The sequence below is a fragment of the Molossus molossus genome, unplaced genomic scaffold (assembly GCF_014108415.1).
Source record: "Molossus molossus isolate mMolMol1 unplaced genomic scaffold, mMolMol1.p scaffold_m16_p_19, whole genome shotgun sequence".
NCBI classification, from domain to species: Eukaryota; Metazoa; Chordata; class Mammalia; order Chiroptera; family Molossidae; genus Molossus; species Molossus molossus.
In genome coordinates, this window is record NW_023425354.1 from 31671256 (window position 1) to 31685489 (window position 14234).

At 49.7% G+C, this 14234-nt stretch overlaps 1 protein-coding gene across 2 annotated transcripts; it reads left to right on the forward strand.

The window, feature by feature from the left end:
* Positions 1-631: 631 nt before the first annotated feature.
* Positions 632-7182, forward strand: AOC3 (amine oxidase copper containing 3). Of its 2 annotated transcripts, XM_036267804.1 has the most exons (5): positions 787-1675; positions 2156-2386; positions 3996-4281; positions 4680-4809; positions 5569-7182. In XM_036267804.1, the coding sequence occupies exons 1-5, from the start codon at positions 787-789 to the stop codon at positions 5842-5844; spliced, it is 1812 nt and encodes a 603-aa protein (XP_036123697.1). In that variant the 3' UTR covers positions 5845-7182. The 2 variants fall into 2 exon arrangements, with proteins under 2 accessions (XP_036123696.1, XP_036123697.1); XM_036267803.1 differs by having other exon boundaries at positions 632-2386.
* The last annotated feature ends 7052 nt before the right edge of the window (positions 7183-14234 follow it).

Sequence of the window (14234 nt, forward strand, 5' to 3'; positions counted from 1 at the left end):
TACTGTCACATTTGGTGACCATTATACCAGGTAGTTCTTTATTAGGTGTATTGAAATGGAAGGATAAATAGAATTTTGTAAAATAGATGGTATGTGCAATTTATAATAAAAAATATTACAAGATTTTTACTTGAATTTCTTCTATGTGACTTTTGAAGTATCTAGAATTTCCCAGAGAATTGTAAGGATTCTGGCCAAGGAAATTAGCAATGGAAGAGAGAGGACAAGGGGATGGTGCTGGCCAAGGAATGCTGCGTGGGAAGCTGAAGGGCTGGGGGTAGGGGTTTCCTTGGAAGGAGAACAATAGTTCCAAGCTACAGGAAAGAGAACATCTGGCCCTTGGGAAGGTGGGGGCTGGAGGAAGAAGTGGGGCTGAGGGAGGTGAGGGGCTGCAGATCCCACTCCTTGATGGTAGTACATTTTTGTGCTCAGGCTGGTCAGCTACATTATTTTGAAATCCCTCCCCCTTCCTCTACTCCAGCTTTTCCCAGTTCCAACCCTGACCCAGAGAGCACAGTTCGATTTGGAGCCTGGAAGACAAAGCCATGTAAGGTCTGTGGAAATCACTGCTTCCCTGCATCAGGCCCGCCCCCAGCCCTGGCCCGCCCTGCCCCCATCCCCAGCCTTCCCGGTCCTTCCCACCCTCAGTCTCCTGTGTCTCTGAATACTGGGAACCTAAACCAAGTCCAGGAGTCCACACTATAGGAGCCAAGAGAGACCCTTCGATGCTGACCTGAGAGTACACGTCTCCACTCTGGAAAATCCTCTGTCCCTCTCTATAAGACGATGAACCAGAAGACCACCCTGGTGCTCCTCACTCTGGCGGTCATCACCATCTTTGCCTTGGTGTGTGTCTTGCTGGCTGGTAGGGGAGGAAATGGGGGTGAACCCAGTCTGCCTCCCCACTGCCCCTCTATATCTCCCAGTGCCCAGCACTGGACACACCCTGGCCAGAGCCAGCTGTTTGCAGACCTGAGCCGAGAGGAGCTGACGGCTGTGATGAGCTTTCTGACCCAGCAGCTGGGGCCAGGCCTGGTGGATGCAGCCCAGGCCCGCCCATCAGACAACTGCGTCTTCTCAGTGGAGCTACAGCTGCCTCCCAAGGCTGCAGCCCTGGCCCATCTGGACAGGGGGAGCCCCCCACCTGCCCGGGAGGCACTGGCCATCGTCTTCTTTGGTGGACAACCCCAGCCCAACGTGACTGAGCTGGTGGTGGGACCGCTGCCCCACCCCTCCTACATGCGAGATGTGACCGTGGAGCGTCACGGGGGCCCCCTGCCCTATCACCGACGCCCCGTGCTGATCCGAGAGTACCTGGACATAGACCAGATGATCTTCGACAGAGAGCTGCCCCAGGCTGCTGGTCTCCTCCACCACTGCTGCTTCTACAAGCACCAGGGAAGGAACCTAGTGACGATGACCACGGCACCCCGGGGTGTGCAATCAGGGGACCGGGCCACCTGGTTTGGTCTCTACTACAACATCTCAGGGGCTGGGTTTTTCCTGCACCCTGTAGGGTTGGAGCTGCTGGTGGACCACAAGGCTCTGGACCCTGCCCACTGGACCATCCAGAAGGTGTTCTTCCAAGGCCGCTACTATAAGAGTCTGGCTCAGCTGGAGGATGAGTTTGAGGCCGGCCTGGTGAATGTGGTGCTGATCCCAGACAATGGCACAGGTGCGTCCTGGTCCCTGAAGTCCCAGGTGCCCCCGGGTCCGGCTCCCCCTCTGCAGTTCCATCCTCAGGGCCCCCGCTTCAGTGTCCAGGGACGTCGAGTGGCCTCCTCATTGTGGACTTTCTCTTTTGGCCTTGGAGCTTTCAGTGGCCCGAGGATCTTTGACATCCGCTTCCAGGGAGAACGGCTAGCTTATGAGATCAGCCTCCAAGAGGCTTTGGCCATCTATGGTGGAAACTCCCCCACAGCAATGCTGACCCGCTATATTGATGGCGGTTTTGGCATGGGCAAGTACTCCACGCCCCTGACCCGTGGGGTGGACTGCCCCTACCTGGCCACCTATGTGGACTGGCACTTCCTTTTGGAGTCCCAAGACCCCAAGACAATACGAGATGCCTTCTGTGTGTTTGAACAGAACCAGGACATCCCCCTGAGGCGACACCACTCAGATTTCTACTCCTATTATTTTGGGGGCCTTACAGAGACAGTGCTGGTCATCAGATCTGTGTCTACCATGCTCAACTATGACTATGTGTGGGATATGGTCTTCTACTCCAATGGAGCCATAGAAGTCAAATTCCATGCCACGGGATACATCAGCTCAACGTTCCTCTTTGGTGCTGCCCGAAATTATGGGAACCAAGTTGGGGAGCACACACTGGGCACTGCCCACACCCACAGTGCCCACTTCAAGGTGGATCTGGATGTAGGAGGTAAGACATCCTGGAGAGGAAAGTATTCTGGAAGAGGGGGCTGAAGAGTTATGTCTGTTTTGGGTTTATAGCTGTGAGGTAGGAAAGGAAGATGGAAGAGTGAGTATGTGGTTTTGGAGTTCATGCTTCCTTTTTGGCTGGATATGAGAGAGTTGGATGCTAAATCTTATTTAGCTCATTGGCTGAGTGCACAGCTGCTACCCTCCCTTCACATGACCTCATCAGAATATCTTGAGAAATGGCAAAGCATTGATGGGGAATCCATTTCAGGGAGGCAGCCATTTATTTTTCAGTTTATTTCTCTGCATCTGGCCTGTGGTGCTGGTGTTTTGGAGGATCTGTTTGCATTCTGCCAAGTTCCTGGCACATGCAGGCCAGTCATGGAACATCCTAGGCTGGACATGTCCTAGGGAGATGGACCCGCCTCCTTCTTGATTTTCTACCTCTCTCTGAACTTAAGTATGAGGAATAGAATGGATACTGGGGAGCATTCCAGATAGTTCCTGTTGATCTCAGAAAGAGCCAAGGAAACGTGATGTCTTGGAATCTGTCTTTTTATTTTCCTTCCCCATGTTGAGCTGATCACCAGACTTTTTTCTGTCCTGCCTCTGAAATATCTTAAACTCCTCACTGGGCCCCACTGGCATACACCTGTTGGTGCCAGATCTCTTTCTGCTGTTCCACTCTTCTTTCTCCCGAGTCCGGGGTTCACTCTGTGCCCAGGGGGCCCTGCCAGCCCATGCTCGCCTTCTCCCTCATACAGGTCTTACTTTCCCCATCACCTATAGGATCCTATCCCTTCAGCATGCTGCTTTTCAGATTCTTCCCTGTGCGCTGCTTTAGCCACCCTGTCTCTGGACTCACATACTGCATATGCTAGTCAAGCTTCTTAGCTTTTGCTCAAGTTTTGTTCCTGCCTAGAATGCCCTGCTATGGCATTTCTGCAGGTAACATCCTGGAAGGCCAGGCTGAAAATCTGCCCTGGAAGGTCCCCTTTTCCTGCCTGCACCTCTATTTCTATAACCTGAATCTTGAATATGCTCCTTTCACATTGCAGCCAGTGAGAGCAAAAGGGTAAGGATGATGTTTTGTTCATCTGTGTGTCCCCAGGGCCAAGCCTGGGTCTCACCACTAATGACATAGTGAATGAACAAATGAAATAATCAATAAATGAAATTCTTTTTTTAAGGTGTTTTTTTTAGAGAGAAAAGAAAGGAGATGGAGAGATAGAAACATCGATGAGAGAGAGAAGCATCCACATCGATTGGCTGCCTCCTGCACGCCCTCTACAAGGAATGGAGCACGCAACCCCAGCATGTGCCCTGACTGGGAATCAAACCAGCCGCCTCTTGGTGCATAGGTCAACACTCAACCTCTGAGCCACACCTGTCTAGCAATAAATAAAATTCGCGACAAAATATTTTACAGGTCCACAGCTTTGGCTCAAAGATTGGGAACATTTTGGGGAGAGGGAAAGAAAGTAGGGGTACACTCAGTTCTGGGCTTCTCTTGGGCCCCCAATCTGAATGAAGCCAGGTGGGTACAGGGCAGCTGCATGATCAGCCCTTTCTCCCACCCTTTCTTCCTCCTCCTTCCCCCCACCCGGCAGGACTGAAGAACTGGGTCTGGGCTGAGGACATGGTCTTTGTCCCCATGGCGGTACCCTGGAGCCCTGAGCACCAGATGCAGAGGCTGCAGGTGACCCGGAAGCTGCTAGAGACTGAGGAGCAGGCCGCCTTCCCCCTGGGAAGTGCCTCCCCTCGCTACCTGTACCTGGCCAGCAACCAGAGCAACAAGTGGGGTCACCCACGGGGCTACCGCATCCAGACTCTCAGTTTTGCTGGCGAGCCGCTGCCGCAGAACAGCTCCATGGAGAGAGCCTTCAGCTGGGGGAGGTGAGTGGTGGGCTGTCAGAGAGGCTGCAGGAGATGAGAGTGAGAAGGGAGCAATTGGAAACTCAGTTCAAACTGTATGCAAAGTGAAGTAAGAGCTCCAGACGTTCCTGGTTATCAAAAGACACATCCAGTGGGCACTGGGCACATCCTCCCTTGGAGGACTAAAGCTCAGGGCAAAGAACTTTTTTCTTTTGTATGGGGGAGGGGCCAAGCTATGACATTGCAGGGGTGTGAACAGGAGGCCCTGGAAAGGTGTTGGATGATTCACCAGGGTGGTATCAGAGTCAATGAGTGAATGAAAAGGAAAAGCTAAGGTCCACATGCTCAGCGCTCTTTCATTATAATCAGACAGCAGAATGGGGTTAGTGACCTTAGAGGTCTGACCAGTGCCTCCCTAGGTACCAACTGGCTGTGACCCAGCGGAAGGAGGAGGAGCCCAGCAGCACCAGCATCTTCAATCAGAATGACCCTTGGGCCCCTACGGTGGACTTCACTGACTTCATCAACAACGAGACCATTGTTGGAGAGGTCAGTTGATTGGGAGGGCCAGTGAGTTGGGTGGGGACACACAGATGAGTTCTACCTTCTTTTGGGGGTTCCTGAAAATCATCTGGTCTCCTCAGGGGCAGAGCTGACTCCTGCCTTCTGTACCTTCGTGGATCTGATTATTAATTCTTGAGGGAACCTTCCCAAACTGAGAGTTCATTTGTAGATGCTGGCCGAGGCCCCAGCCTGTCCACAAGGCCCTACAGCCCTCTAAGCCTCATCTTTGTGGGCTGAGTCCTTTTCAGGCCCCAAGAATCAAGGAGGGCTGGAGGTCACCGGGGAAGACCACATCTCTTGTATCTAAAACCCATTCCTGATGTGACCACCAAAGGATTCATTTCTGAATGTTGGCCTTTTCTGCCTCCCAAACCCTGATCTTCCCTCCTCCTTCCTCCTTCCATCAGCCACAGTTTGGGAACTCTTGAGTTAAGGGGGAAGGAGCTGATGTGGCCTGTAGTATCATAATTTTTCAGGGGTGGAGAGGCCGATGGAGATGTGATAGGAAATGTCAGAGATGGGAAGCACAGGCTGGGTCAGAGAGTTGGGTGTAGCTCCCAATAGGAATATGAAATTGACTATGCTTTGACTTCTGGACCAACAGGAAAAGCATTTAAAGACTTAAGATCTTTTTGAGGAAAGGGGGACTGGCATGGCTATCGTTCCATACCAGGCTACGGTGCGAGGCAGGTGGTGTCGTTAGCAGAGTCAGGCCTCATGATCTTCTTCCTTCTCCCCTGCCAGGATTTGGTGGCCTGGGTGACAGCTGGTTTCCTGCACATCCCACATGCAGAAGACATTCCCAACACAGTGACTGTGGGGAATGGTGTGGGCTTCTTCCTCCGACCCTACAACTTCTTTGACCAGGACGCTACCTCCAATTCTGCTGACTCCATCTATTTCCGGGAAGACCAGGATGCTGGGGCCTGTGAGGTCAACCCCCTGGCTTGCCTCCCCAAGGCTGCTAACTGTGCCCCTGAGCTCCCTGCCTTCTCTCATGGGGGCTTTTCTCACAACTAGGTGGTCCCTGGGATGGGGAATGTGTACAGCGGCCCCAGGGCCAGGGTGTGTAGAGTGGTAGAGCAGTGGGCACTGGGTTGGGTAGGCCGGTGCCCTCTTCTTCTTCCTCACATCCCTGAGATTCCTTCCTCCTTCTCCCCCAAGGTCGCCTCCTGCCATCATCCTCCCTTGCTTCCCCTCTCTACTGGAAGCATCCTGAGCCTGTGGTGCTGGAGCTGGGGGGACACAGGGGAAACCCAGCTTTGTTGCCTCCAGACCTGCTGGGTTTCTGTCCCAGAAAGGAGAGGAATGGCCAGCTAGACGCTGAAAGTGATAGTCAAGTGTTTCACTAGAAGACTCCCTTTTTTTCTTTCTGGCTTTTCCAAATATGTTTAGGCTGTTTCCCTGTTCCTCTTGCCCTCCCCAGTGCCTGCCTTGGGAGATGAAGATAAGTCTCTGCACTGGAGATAGTCCCCCAGAGGCCCAGGGCAGGGTTCCTGCCAGGCCTGTGCGTACATGGATGAGCAGAAAGGGGCTTCTTGACCCATATTCCCTCTTATCCAAGTCCTCCTCCTTCTTTCCCTCTTCCATTTGCCTACCACCTCCTCCTGTTTCTACTCTTCCTTATACTGTGGGATTCCCTTCCAGCTCTCATTTCTCAACTTCAGCCTCCTCTCCTGGCCTTAGGCCTGTGGAAGTCTCAAAAGGGACATCTAGTTTGAGAGGACAATCCCTGTCTGTCTCCCTGTGTCTGTCATATATGGGGAGTTGGAGTTGCCCCCACCCCAGTCCTGGGCAGGGTGTGTTCTCTCCACCAATTTGTATACCCCTGCCTGGCACTCTCAGCAGAGGATGGTCATAGAGACAGCAGCTGCTCAAGATAACGTCTTAGGTGGTTTTGTGGTTGCTGCGGTAATGAGGAGTGGTCATTTTGTGCCAGGGCTGTTTATGACCAGTGACCTCTGTTTTCTGCAGCAGCCAACCCAGGATAACAAGCAGAAATACCTAGGAACTCCAGAGACCAGCTGGGCCAGGACTGTCCAATCACATGTGGGCATGCAAATGAGCTAGGGCTTTGTCCCTAGGAAGTCTGGATTGGGGCAGATATACAGACAGCAAGAGTTTGGAAAGGATGAAAACATCCTTCCCTAGAGGATAAGTAAATTCTCATACAGCCCTACAATGCAATATTACACAGCTATAAATTTAATTATATCTCTCTGTGTACTAACAGGGAATAATCTTCCAATGAAAAGATGAGGTGCAGAAATGTGTGTGGTTTAGAAGGGAGAAAAATATAAATATAGATTTTCTTATAAATGCATATTCAGAAGAAATGGGTAACACTGGTTGCCTCTGAAAGGGAACTGGGAGGTTGGGGACAGGGGAGGGAGGGGACTTAGTACTGTATACCCCTTTGTACATTTTGAATTTTGAACCATGTGATTGTATTACTTATTCAAATTAAATAATAAATGGGCCTAAACAGGACCTGACATTATTGTTGTTGTTTTAACTGGTATGTCTTTTAGGACATGTTGGGAGTAGGGGAGGGTAAGTAAGTTAAGGGATGGACCCACAGACTCAATTTTCTTAAGTTTTTGAGCCTGAGAGAAATGGGCATGGCCTACAGTAATTCCTTTGCCTTCTTTTGCTTGTATATCTCTGAAGAAAATGTTACACCTCAGTCAATCTCTCTCGTTCTTTCTCTCACTTTCGCTCCCTGTCTCTGTTAGAAGAGGGGGCAATGAGAAGCAATGGGAAGAGTGACTTCTGCCTGCTGGAAGCTCAGGCCAGGCCAGGAGGTCAAGTGCAAGAAACGGATTTCGGATGCTGCTCAGTTTATGACTAGAGGAAGATCTATCCAGGGAACTCAAGTATCAGCTTCTGCTACCTTCCATCCTGCCCCAAGCCCATGTTCACCTCTGAGCCAATGGAACAGTGGGTGGGGAGGAGCCAGTAAGCTGAAGAGAACCTAGGTTCCCAAGAACAGGGAGAAAGACTTCAGTAAGGAGCAGAGAGCCAGTGATGGCTGGACTGATTTACCACATGGCCTGGGGTGGAAGCAAGAGTGACGAAAGGACAGACAGAGTGAGGACAAGGCAGACTGCAGACTGAGATGGAGAGAAGAAGGGATGTCCTGGCCAGATGAGGCTCTGATACTAATTTTATACTTACTTTTCCTCTGACCTGAATAATTTAACTTCTTTAAAAGGCATATCCTGCCCTGGCCGGTTTGGCTCAGCGGTTAGAGCTTTGGCCTGCGGTCTGGAGAGACCCAGGTTCAGTTCCTGCTAAGGGCACGTACCTCGGTTGCAGTTTGTCCCCGGCCCTGGTTGGGTCATGTGGGTGGCAACCACTCAGTGTGTCCCTTTCACGTTGAGATTTCTCTCTCTCTTTCCCTCCCACTCTGTCTGAACAAAATATCCAAAAATGTCCTCGGGTGAGGATAAAAAATAATAAAAATAAAAATAAATAAATAAATAAATAAATAAATAAATAAATAAATAAATGGCATATCCTTTTGTTTCTACCTCCTATTGCTCCTTCTTATGGTCAGTTTCCCAGTGGTCAGTACTGGGGAAAGGATTAAAGGAATGCTGGTGACCACCCCTCCCTACCCTGTTTTACTAACTTTAAGCTCATTATCTTGAAATCCATCTCTAGACCAAAGAGTGTATTTGTATGCAGCGAGAGTGTGTGTAAATAAATGCTCACAAGCATTTGAAAATATGACTATGGTTATATCTCTGCATCTCACCATAGGGATGACACTGTCTGTTCCAGGCCTCAGTGGACATGTAGATAGCGAGAGTGTCAGCCCAGCTGGGGTCAGGAGGGCTATGTGACCAGCCCTCCTTCCCTCCCTCCCTCCCCCGCAATGCCACCCCCACCCTGGCAGGACCAGAGCACTGAGTCTGGGCTGAGGACATGGCCTTTTCCCCCATGCAGTATCCTGGAGCCCCAACCTAATCTCTTCCTTAGACTGCTGAGGCCGGCTACGGTGTTGGACTCAGATCTCTGGTCAAGTGAATAGTGTCTGGGGGTGTCAGGTTCTGAAAGAATAGTGTCCCCAAAGCTGAGAACTTTCGCCCTTGGGCCCTAAGAAAAGGTGAATAAGGGGACCCCTGGGGCTTAGCTCAGAGGGCATAACTGGGACTTCCCCAGGAATCTAGATACCGAACACCCCTGTGAGGAGCACAGGATACTCTTGCCTGCCTCTGCAGTTCTCCTGAAGCTCCCGGGAAGGGCTCTAGTTCCCAGTGCAAGAGAAGATTCCTCCATGCATTCAACAAAGATGCATAGCCCTGGCCAGTTCTGCTCAGTGGTTAGAGTGTTGGCCCAAGGACCAAAGGGTCACGGGTTGGATTCCTGGTCAAGGGCACGTACCTGGGTTGCAGGTTCGATCCCCAGTCGGGGTCTAATCGATGTGTGTGTCTCTCTCTCCCTCCCTCCCTCCCACTCTATCTAAAAGTCAATGGAAAAATGTCCTCAGGTGAGAATTAACAAAAACAAACAAACAATACCAAGATGTGCAGAGTGCCATGCACCATGTGAGGAACTAGGATGTATTAGTGAGTAACAGATACAATTTTTCCTCAGGAGCAAGAGAGGTAAGTGAAGGGGCAATTACAGATGAGGACTGTTAGAGGGGAGGGGGAGCAGGACAACAGCAGATTTCCTGAGGGATCTGATGTCTCAGCTGATCCTGGAAGAAGAGTAGAATTTGGCTGGGGGAGAAAGAAGAGCACAAAGAATGTTCCAGGCAGAGGGAATAGCATGTTCAAAGGCCAGGAGAAGACAAGATAGCACCATCCAAGTATCCAAGTTCATTGACAAGCACATGGGCTATGAAGAGAGGCTGGAGGAACAAGGAGGAGACAGAGGAGGCAAGTTCTTGCAGGCCACAGTTACTCTAACAAAAAGGGGGAGCCGCCCTGGCCGGTTTGGTTCAGCGGTTAGAGCGTCGGCCTGCGGTCCTGAGAGACCCGGGTTCGGTTCCCGCAAAGGGCGCGTACCTCGGTTGCAGTTTGTCCCCGGCCCTGGTCGGTTGTGCCGGTGGCAGCCACTTGATGTGTTCCTTTCAAATCGATGTTTCTCTCTCTCTCTGTTCCTCTCTCTCCCTCCCACTCTACCTGAACAAAAAATGGAAAAATGTCCTCGGGTGAGGATAAAAAAAAAAAAAAAAAAAGGGGGAGCCATGGAAGGATTTTTTTTTAAATATGTTTTTATTGATTTTTTAGAGTGAGAGGAAGGGGGATAGAGATAGAAACATATCTGAGGGAGAAACATCGATCGGCTGCCTCCTGCATGCCCCACATTGGGCATTGAGCCCACAACCTGGGCATGTGCCCTGACGAGCAATCGAACCAGGACGTCTCAGTCCACGGGATGACACTCAATCCACTGAGCCGCACCAGCCGGGCAGCCATCGAAGGATTCTAAGCAAGGGAGTGACAGCATCATATTTTAGGACATTTCTATAGATATTCTGGCCTAGATAGAAAGAACAGAGTTGATGAAAGGCCTAGCCACAGGGAGGTATGTCAGGTAAGAAATGACGGTGATCTGAACATAGAGTGAGACCTGGGGAGGACTGTGGAAAATCTGGCCCAGGGAGGCCCTGTTTGGCCTCAGTGCAGCCTGACCTCATGAATGGAAGAGCATTATATTTGCTGAACACTTAAGAGATTACTTGGGCCTGGCTGGTGAGGCTCAGTGGATTGAGTGTCCTCCCATAGACTGAGAAGTCCTGGTTCGATTCTCAATCAGGGCACAGGCCTGGGTTCTGGGCTTGATCCCTGGTGGGGGACCTGTAGGACACAGCTGAAGGAAATAGCTGATGAATGTTTCTTTCTTTTTTTAAAAAAAAAAATATGTTTGCCCTGGCTGGTATGGCTCAGTGGTAAGAGCGTTGCCCATGGACCAAAGTCCCAGGTTCAATTTCGACTAAGGGCATGTACCTCGGTTGCGGTTTGTTTCTGGCCCCGGTTGGGGTTGTACAGATGGCAACTAATCGATGGGTCTCTCTCACATCGATATTTTTCTCTCTCTCCTTCCGTCTTTCCCTCCAGCTCTATCTGAAGATTAATGTAAAAATATCCTCAGGTGAGGATTAAAAAAATATTTTTTAATTGATTTTTTTAGAGGGAGAGAGAGGCAGAAACATCGATGTGAGCGATACATCAATTGGCTGCCTCCTGCATGCCCCCCACTGTAACCTGTGCCCTGACCGGGAATCAAACGGGGACCTCTCAGTACATGGGACGACACTCAATCCATTGAACCACATCAGCCAAGCTCTCACATCAATGTTCCTATCTCTCTCTCCCTTACTCTCTCTCTCAAAAAACAAACAAACAAACAACAAAAAACAACATTTTTTTTAAAGAAATCACTTGGAAAAGTCAGTTGCTGACTAAAGTAAAATTCAACTCAATAATCAGTAGTTAGTATGGCTATATGATAAATGCTTAGATTTTACTTGTAAACATTGTACATACAGTACATAGTAGGTTTGAAAAAAAAAGTTGAACCCTTGAAAAAAAAAAAGGTGCCTGGAGCCCTCTTTAAACTTCTTTGACTGGGTTTGGCAGTGAGAATAAGCTCATTAATTCTACAGTCTCTTTACCAGTTTAAGGGGAACCCCACCCTTTCCAGCTCCTCCCAGAAGGTTCTCTTTCTGTTATCCACTCCCCTCCCTGTATGATAATCTCTCCCTCTTGACTGGTTCTTCCTCCCAACTCTCATTTTGCTAAGCCACTCCGGGACCCTGCGTCTCCTGAGGTGGGATCTCAGCCTTTCTCCAAGGAGTGTTTCCCCTGTCCTGACTCTACTTCCTGTCTGCCCCCAGTCTGCTCTCAACCCCTGCCCTCCCTCTGCTGACCCTCAAGCCACAGACACTACTCTGACAAAGGACACCCGTGATTTCTACCTGCATGCTTTTGTAGCTGCCTACTTTCTGGACATCTCAGTGACTTTTTTTTTTTTTTTTAAATCTTTATTGTTGAATGTAGAATGTATTACAGATGTTCCACATTTTCCCCCCATTGACCCTTTCCTCCCTCCTCCCTGCTCCCGTCCCCCTCCCGCCTTTTCCCACACTATTGTCTGTGTTCATTGGTTATGCATATAAGTTCTTTGGTTTATTTCTTCTCACCCCCCCCCCACCCCTTTCCCTTTGAGGTTTGTCAGTCTAGCAATAAATTTGTACTTCTTAATTTCTTCACCTTTTTCACCCATTCCCCCAACCCCCTCCCATCTGGCAACCAACAAAATGTTCTCTGTACCTATGAGAATGTTTCTGTTCTACCTGTTCATTTTGTTTGTAGATTCCATTGTTGATAGATATGTATTCATTGCCATTTTGTTTGTTCATATATTTTATCTTTTTCTTCAAAAAGACCCTTCATCATTTCATATAATAACGGTTTGGTGGTAATGAACTCCTTTAGCTTTTTCTTGTCTGGGAAACTCTTTATATGGCCATCGATTCTAAATGACAGCTTTGCAGGATAGAGTAATCTTGGTTGTAGGTTCTTGCTTTTCATCACTCTGAATATTTCTTGCCACTCCCTTCTGGCCTGCAAAGTTCCTTTTGAGAAATCAGCTGGCAGCCTTATGGGAACTCCCTTGTAGGTAACTAGCTGCCTTTCTCTTGCTGCTTTTAAGATTCTCTCTTTGTCTTGAACCTTTTGCATTTTAATTTTTTTTTTTTTTTTATCCTCACCCGAGGATATTTTTCCATTTTTCGTACAGATAAAGTGGGAGGGAGAGAGAGGAAGGGAGAGAGAGAGAGAAACATCGACGTGAAGGGACACATCGAGTGGCTGCCACCCGCACGACCAACCAGGGCCGGGGACAAACTGCAACCGAAGTACGTGCCCTTAGCGGGAACTGAACCCGGGTCTCTCTGGACCGCAGGCCGACGCTCTAACCGCTGAGCCAAACTGGCCAGGGCGAACCTTTTGCATTTTGATGATGATGTATCTTGATGTGGGCCTCTTGGGGTTCATCTTGTTTGGGACTCTCTGTGCTTCCTGGACTTGTATGTCTGTTTCCTTCACCAAGTTAGGAAAGTTTTCTGCCATTATTGTTTCAAACAGGTTTTCAATTTCTTGTTCTCTCTCTTCTCCTTCCAGCACCCCCAAGATGTGAATGTTGGCACGCTTGAAGTTGTCGCAGAGGCTCCTTACACTATCCTCATTTTTTTGGATTCCTTTTTCTTTTTGCTGTTCTGATTGGGTGTTTTTTGCTTCCTTACACTCCAAATCAATGGTTTGCTTCTTGGATTTACATACTCTACTATTGAATCTTTGTAAATTATTCTTTATTTCAGATAAAGCCTCCTTCATTTCTAACTGTGCATCGATCATTTTTTACTGGTCCTTTTTTTGCTCTTGAGGCCCTCACTGAGTTCAATGAGCATCCTTATAAGCAGTATTTTGAACTCAGAATCTGCAAGGTTGCTTATCTCCATTTTGCTTAGTTCCTTTCTTGGGGTTTTGTTTTGTTCTTTCATTTGGGACCTGTTTCTTTGTCTCCTCATTTTGGCTGCCTCTCTGTGTTTGTTTCTGTATATTACTTAACAGTGGTATGGGGCTAGCTGAGACCAGATGCTGCTCGTTTGAAAAAATGTAGGAAAAACCTGAAGCCGGATCCAAGACAGGCCTATCCTATGGTTAAGCAAGTGGCAACAGCTTGGGTGGGCCTGAAAGTTGGGCGGGGCCGGGCCTCAGGGAGTCACCAGGGCGGGGCTACCAGTGTGAGCCAGGTTGCTGGAGTCCCAGATATGGCGGCTGTCTGCCGCCCCCGGGAAGGGCTCACCAAAGGAACCAAGGCCTCTGATAGCACGTTTGTCCTGGAGAGAGCCCCCTCTCCAGCCCTCGCTCCAGTGCCAAACAGCTCAGTTCTTCCCTGTATGTCTCTGGTGCCCCTCCAGCTGCCTCCCCTCCAAGCTTAGAGGGAGAGAGTCTGACAAGTCCGTGCGCGGGCCCTTTAAGGAGCTGCCTGGGGCTCCAGCCACTTCAGCTTCCCTGAGCCTCAGTTCCCGCTGGTTTTTCCAGCCAGAAGTTATGGGGACTTCTCTTCCTGGCACTGGAACCCTGAGCGGGGCACCTGGTGTGGGACGGGGACCCCTCAGTCCTCAGGAAGGACCTTCCCAGCCGAGGTAGCCTCTTGATGTTTATCCGCCACACGTGGGTGTGAGACCAGCCCCTCTCGCCACCACCCATCGTGCCTCCGCCCCTCCGCCCCTCCTACCAGTCTCAATGCAGCTTCTTTAATTCCGTAGTTGTAGGACTTCCATTCAGCTCTATTTCAGGCGGTTTTGAATGCTGGTTGTTCTGTAGTTTAGTTGTAACTTGGATGTGGTTGTGGGAGGACGGGATACTGCGTTTACCTACCCGCCA

Excerpts from the sequence above, each read along its gene's own strand:
- AOC3 (XM_036267803.1), top strand. The coding sequence starts at position 787 with ATGAACCAGAAGACCACCCTGGTGCTCCTCACTCTGGCGGTCATCACC. Across the intron at positions 2,387-3,995 it reads GGTGGATCTGGATGTAGGAG|GACTGAAGAACTGGGTCTGG; the intron begins GTAAGACATCCT and ends CCCACCCGGCAG. Across the intron at positions 4,810-5,568 it reads ACGAGACCATTGTTGGAGAG|GATTTGGTGGCCTGGGTGAC; the intron begins GTCAGTTGATTG and ends CTCCCCTGCCAG.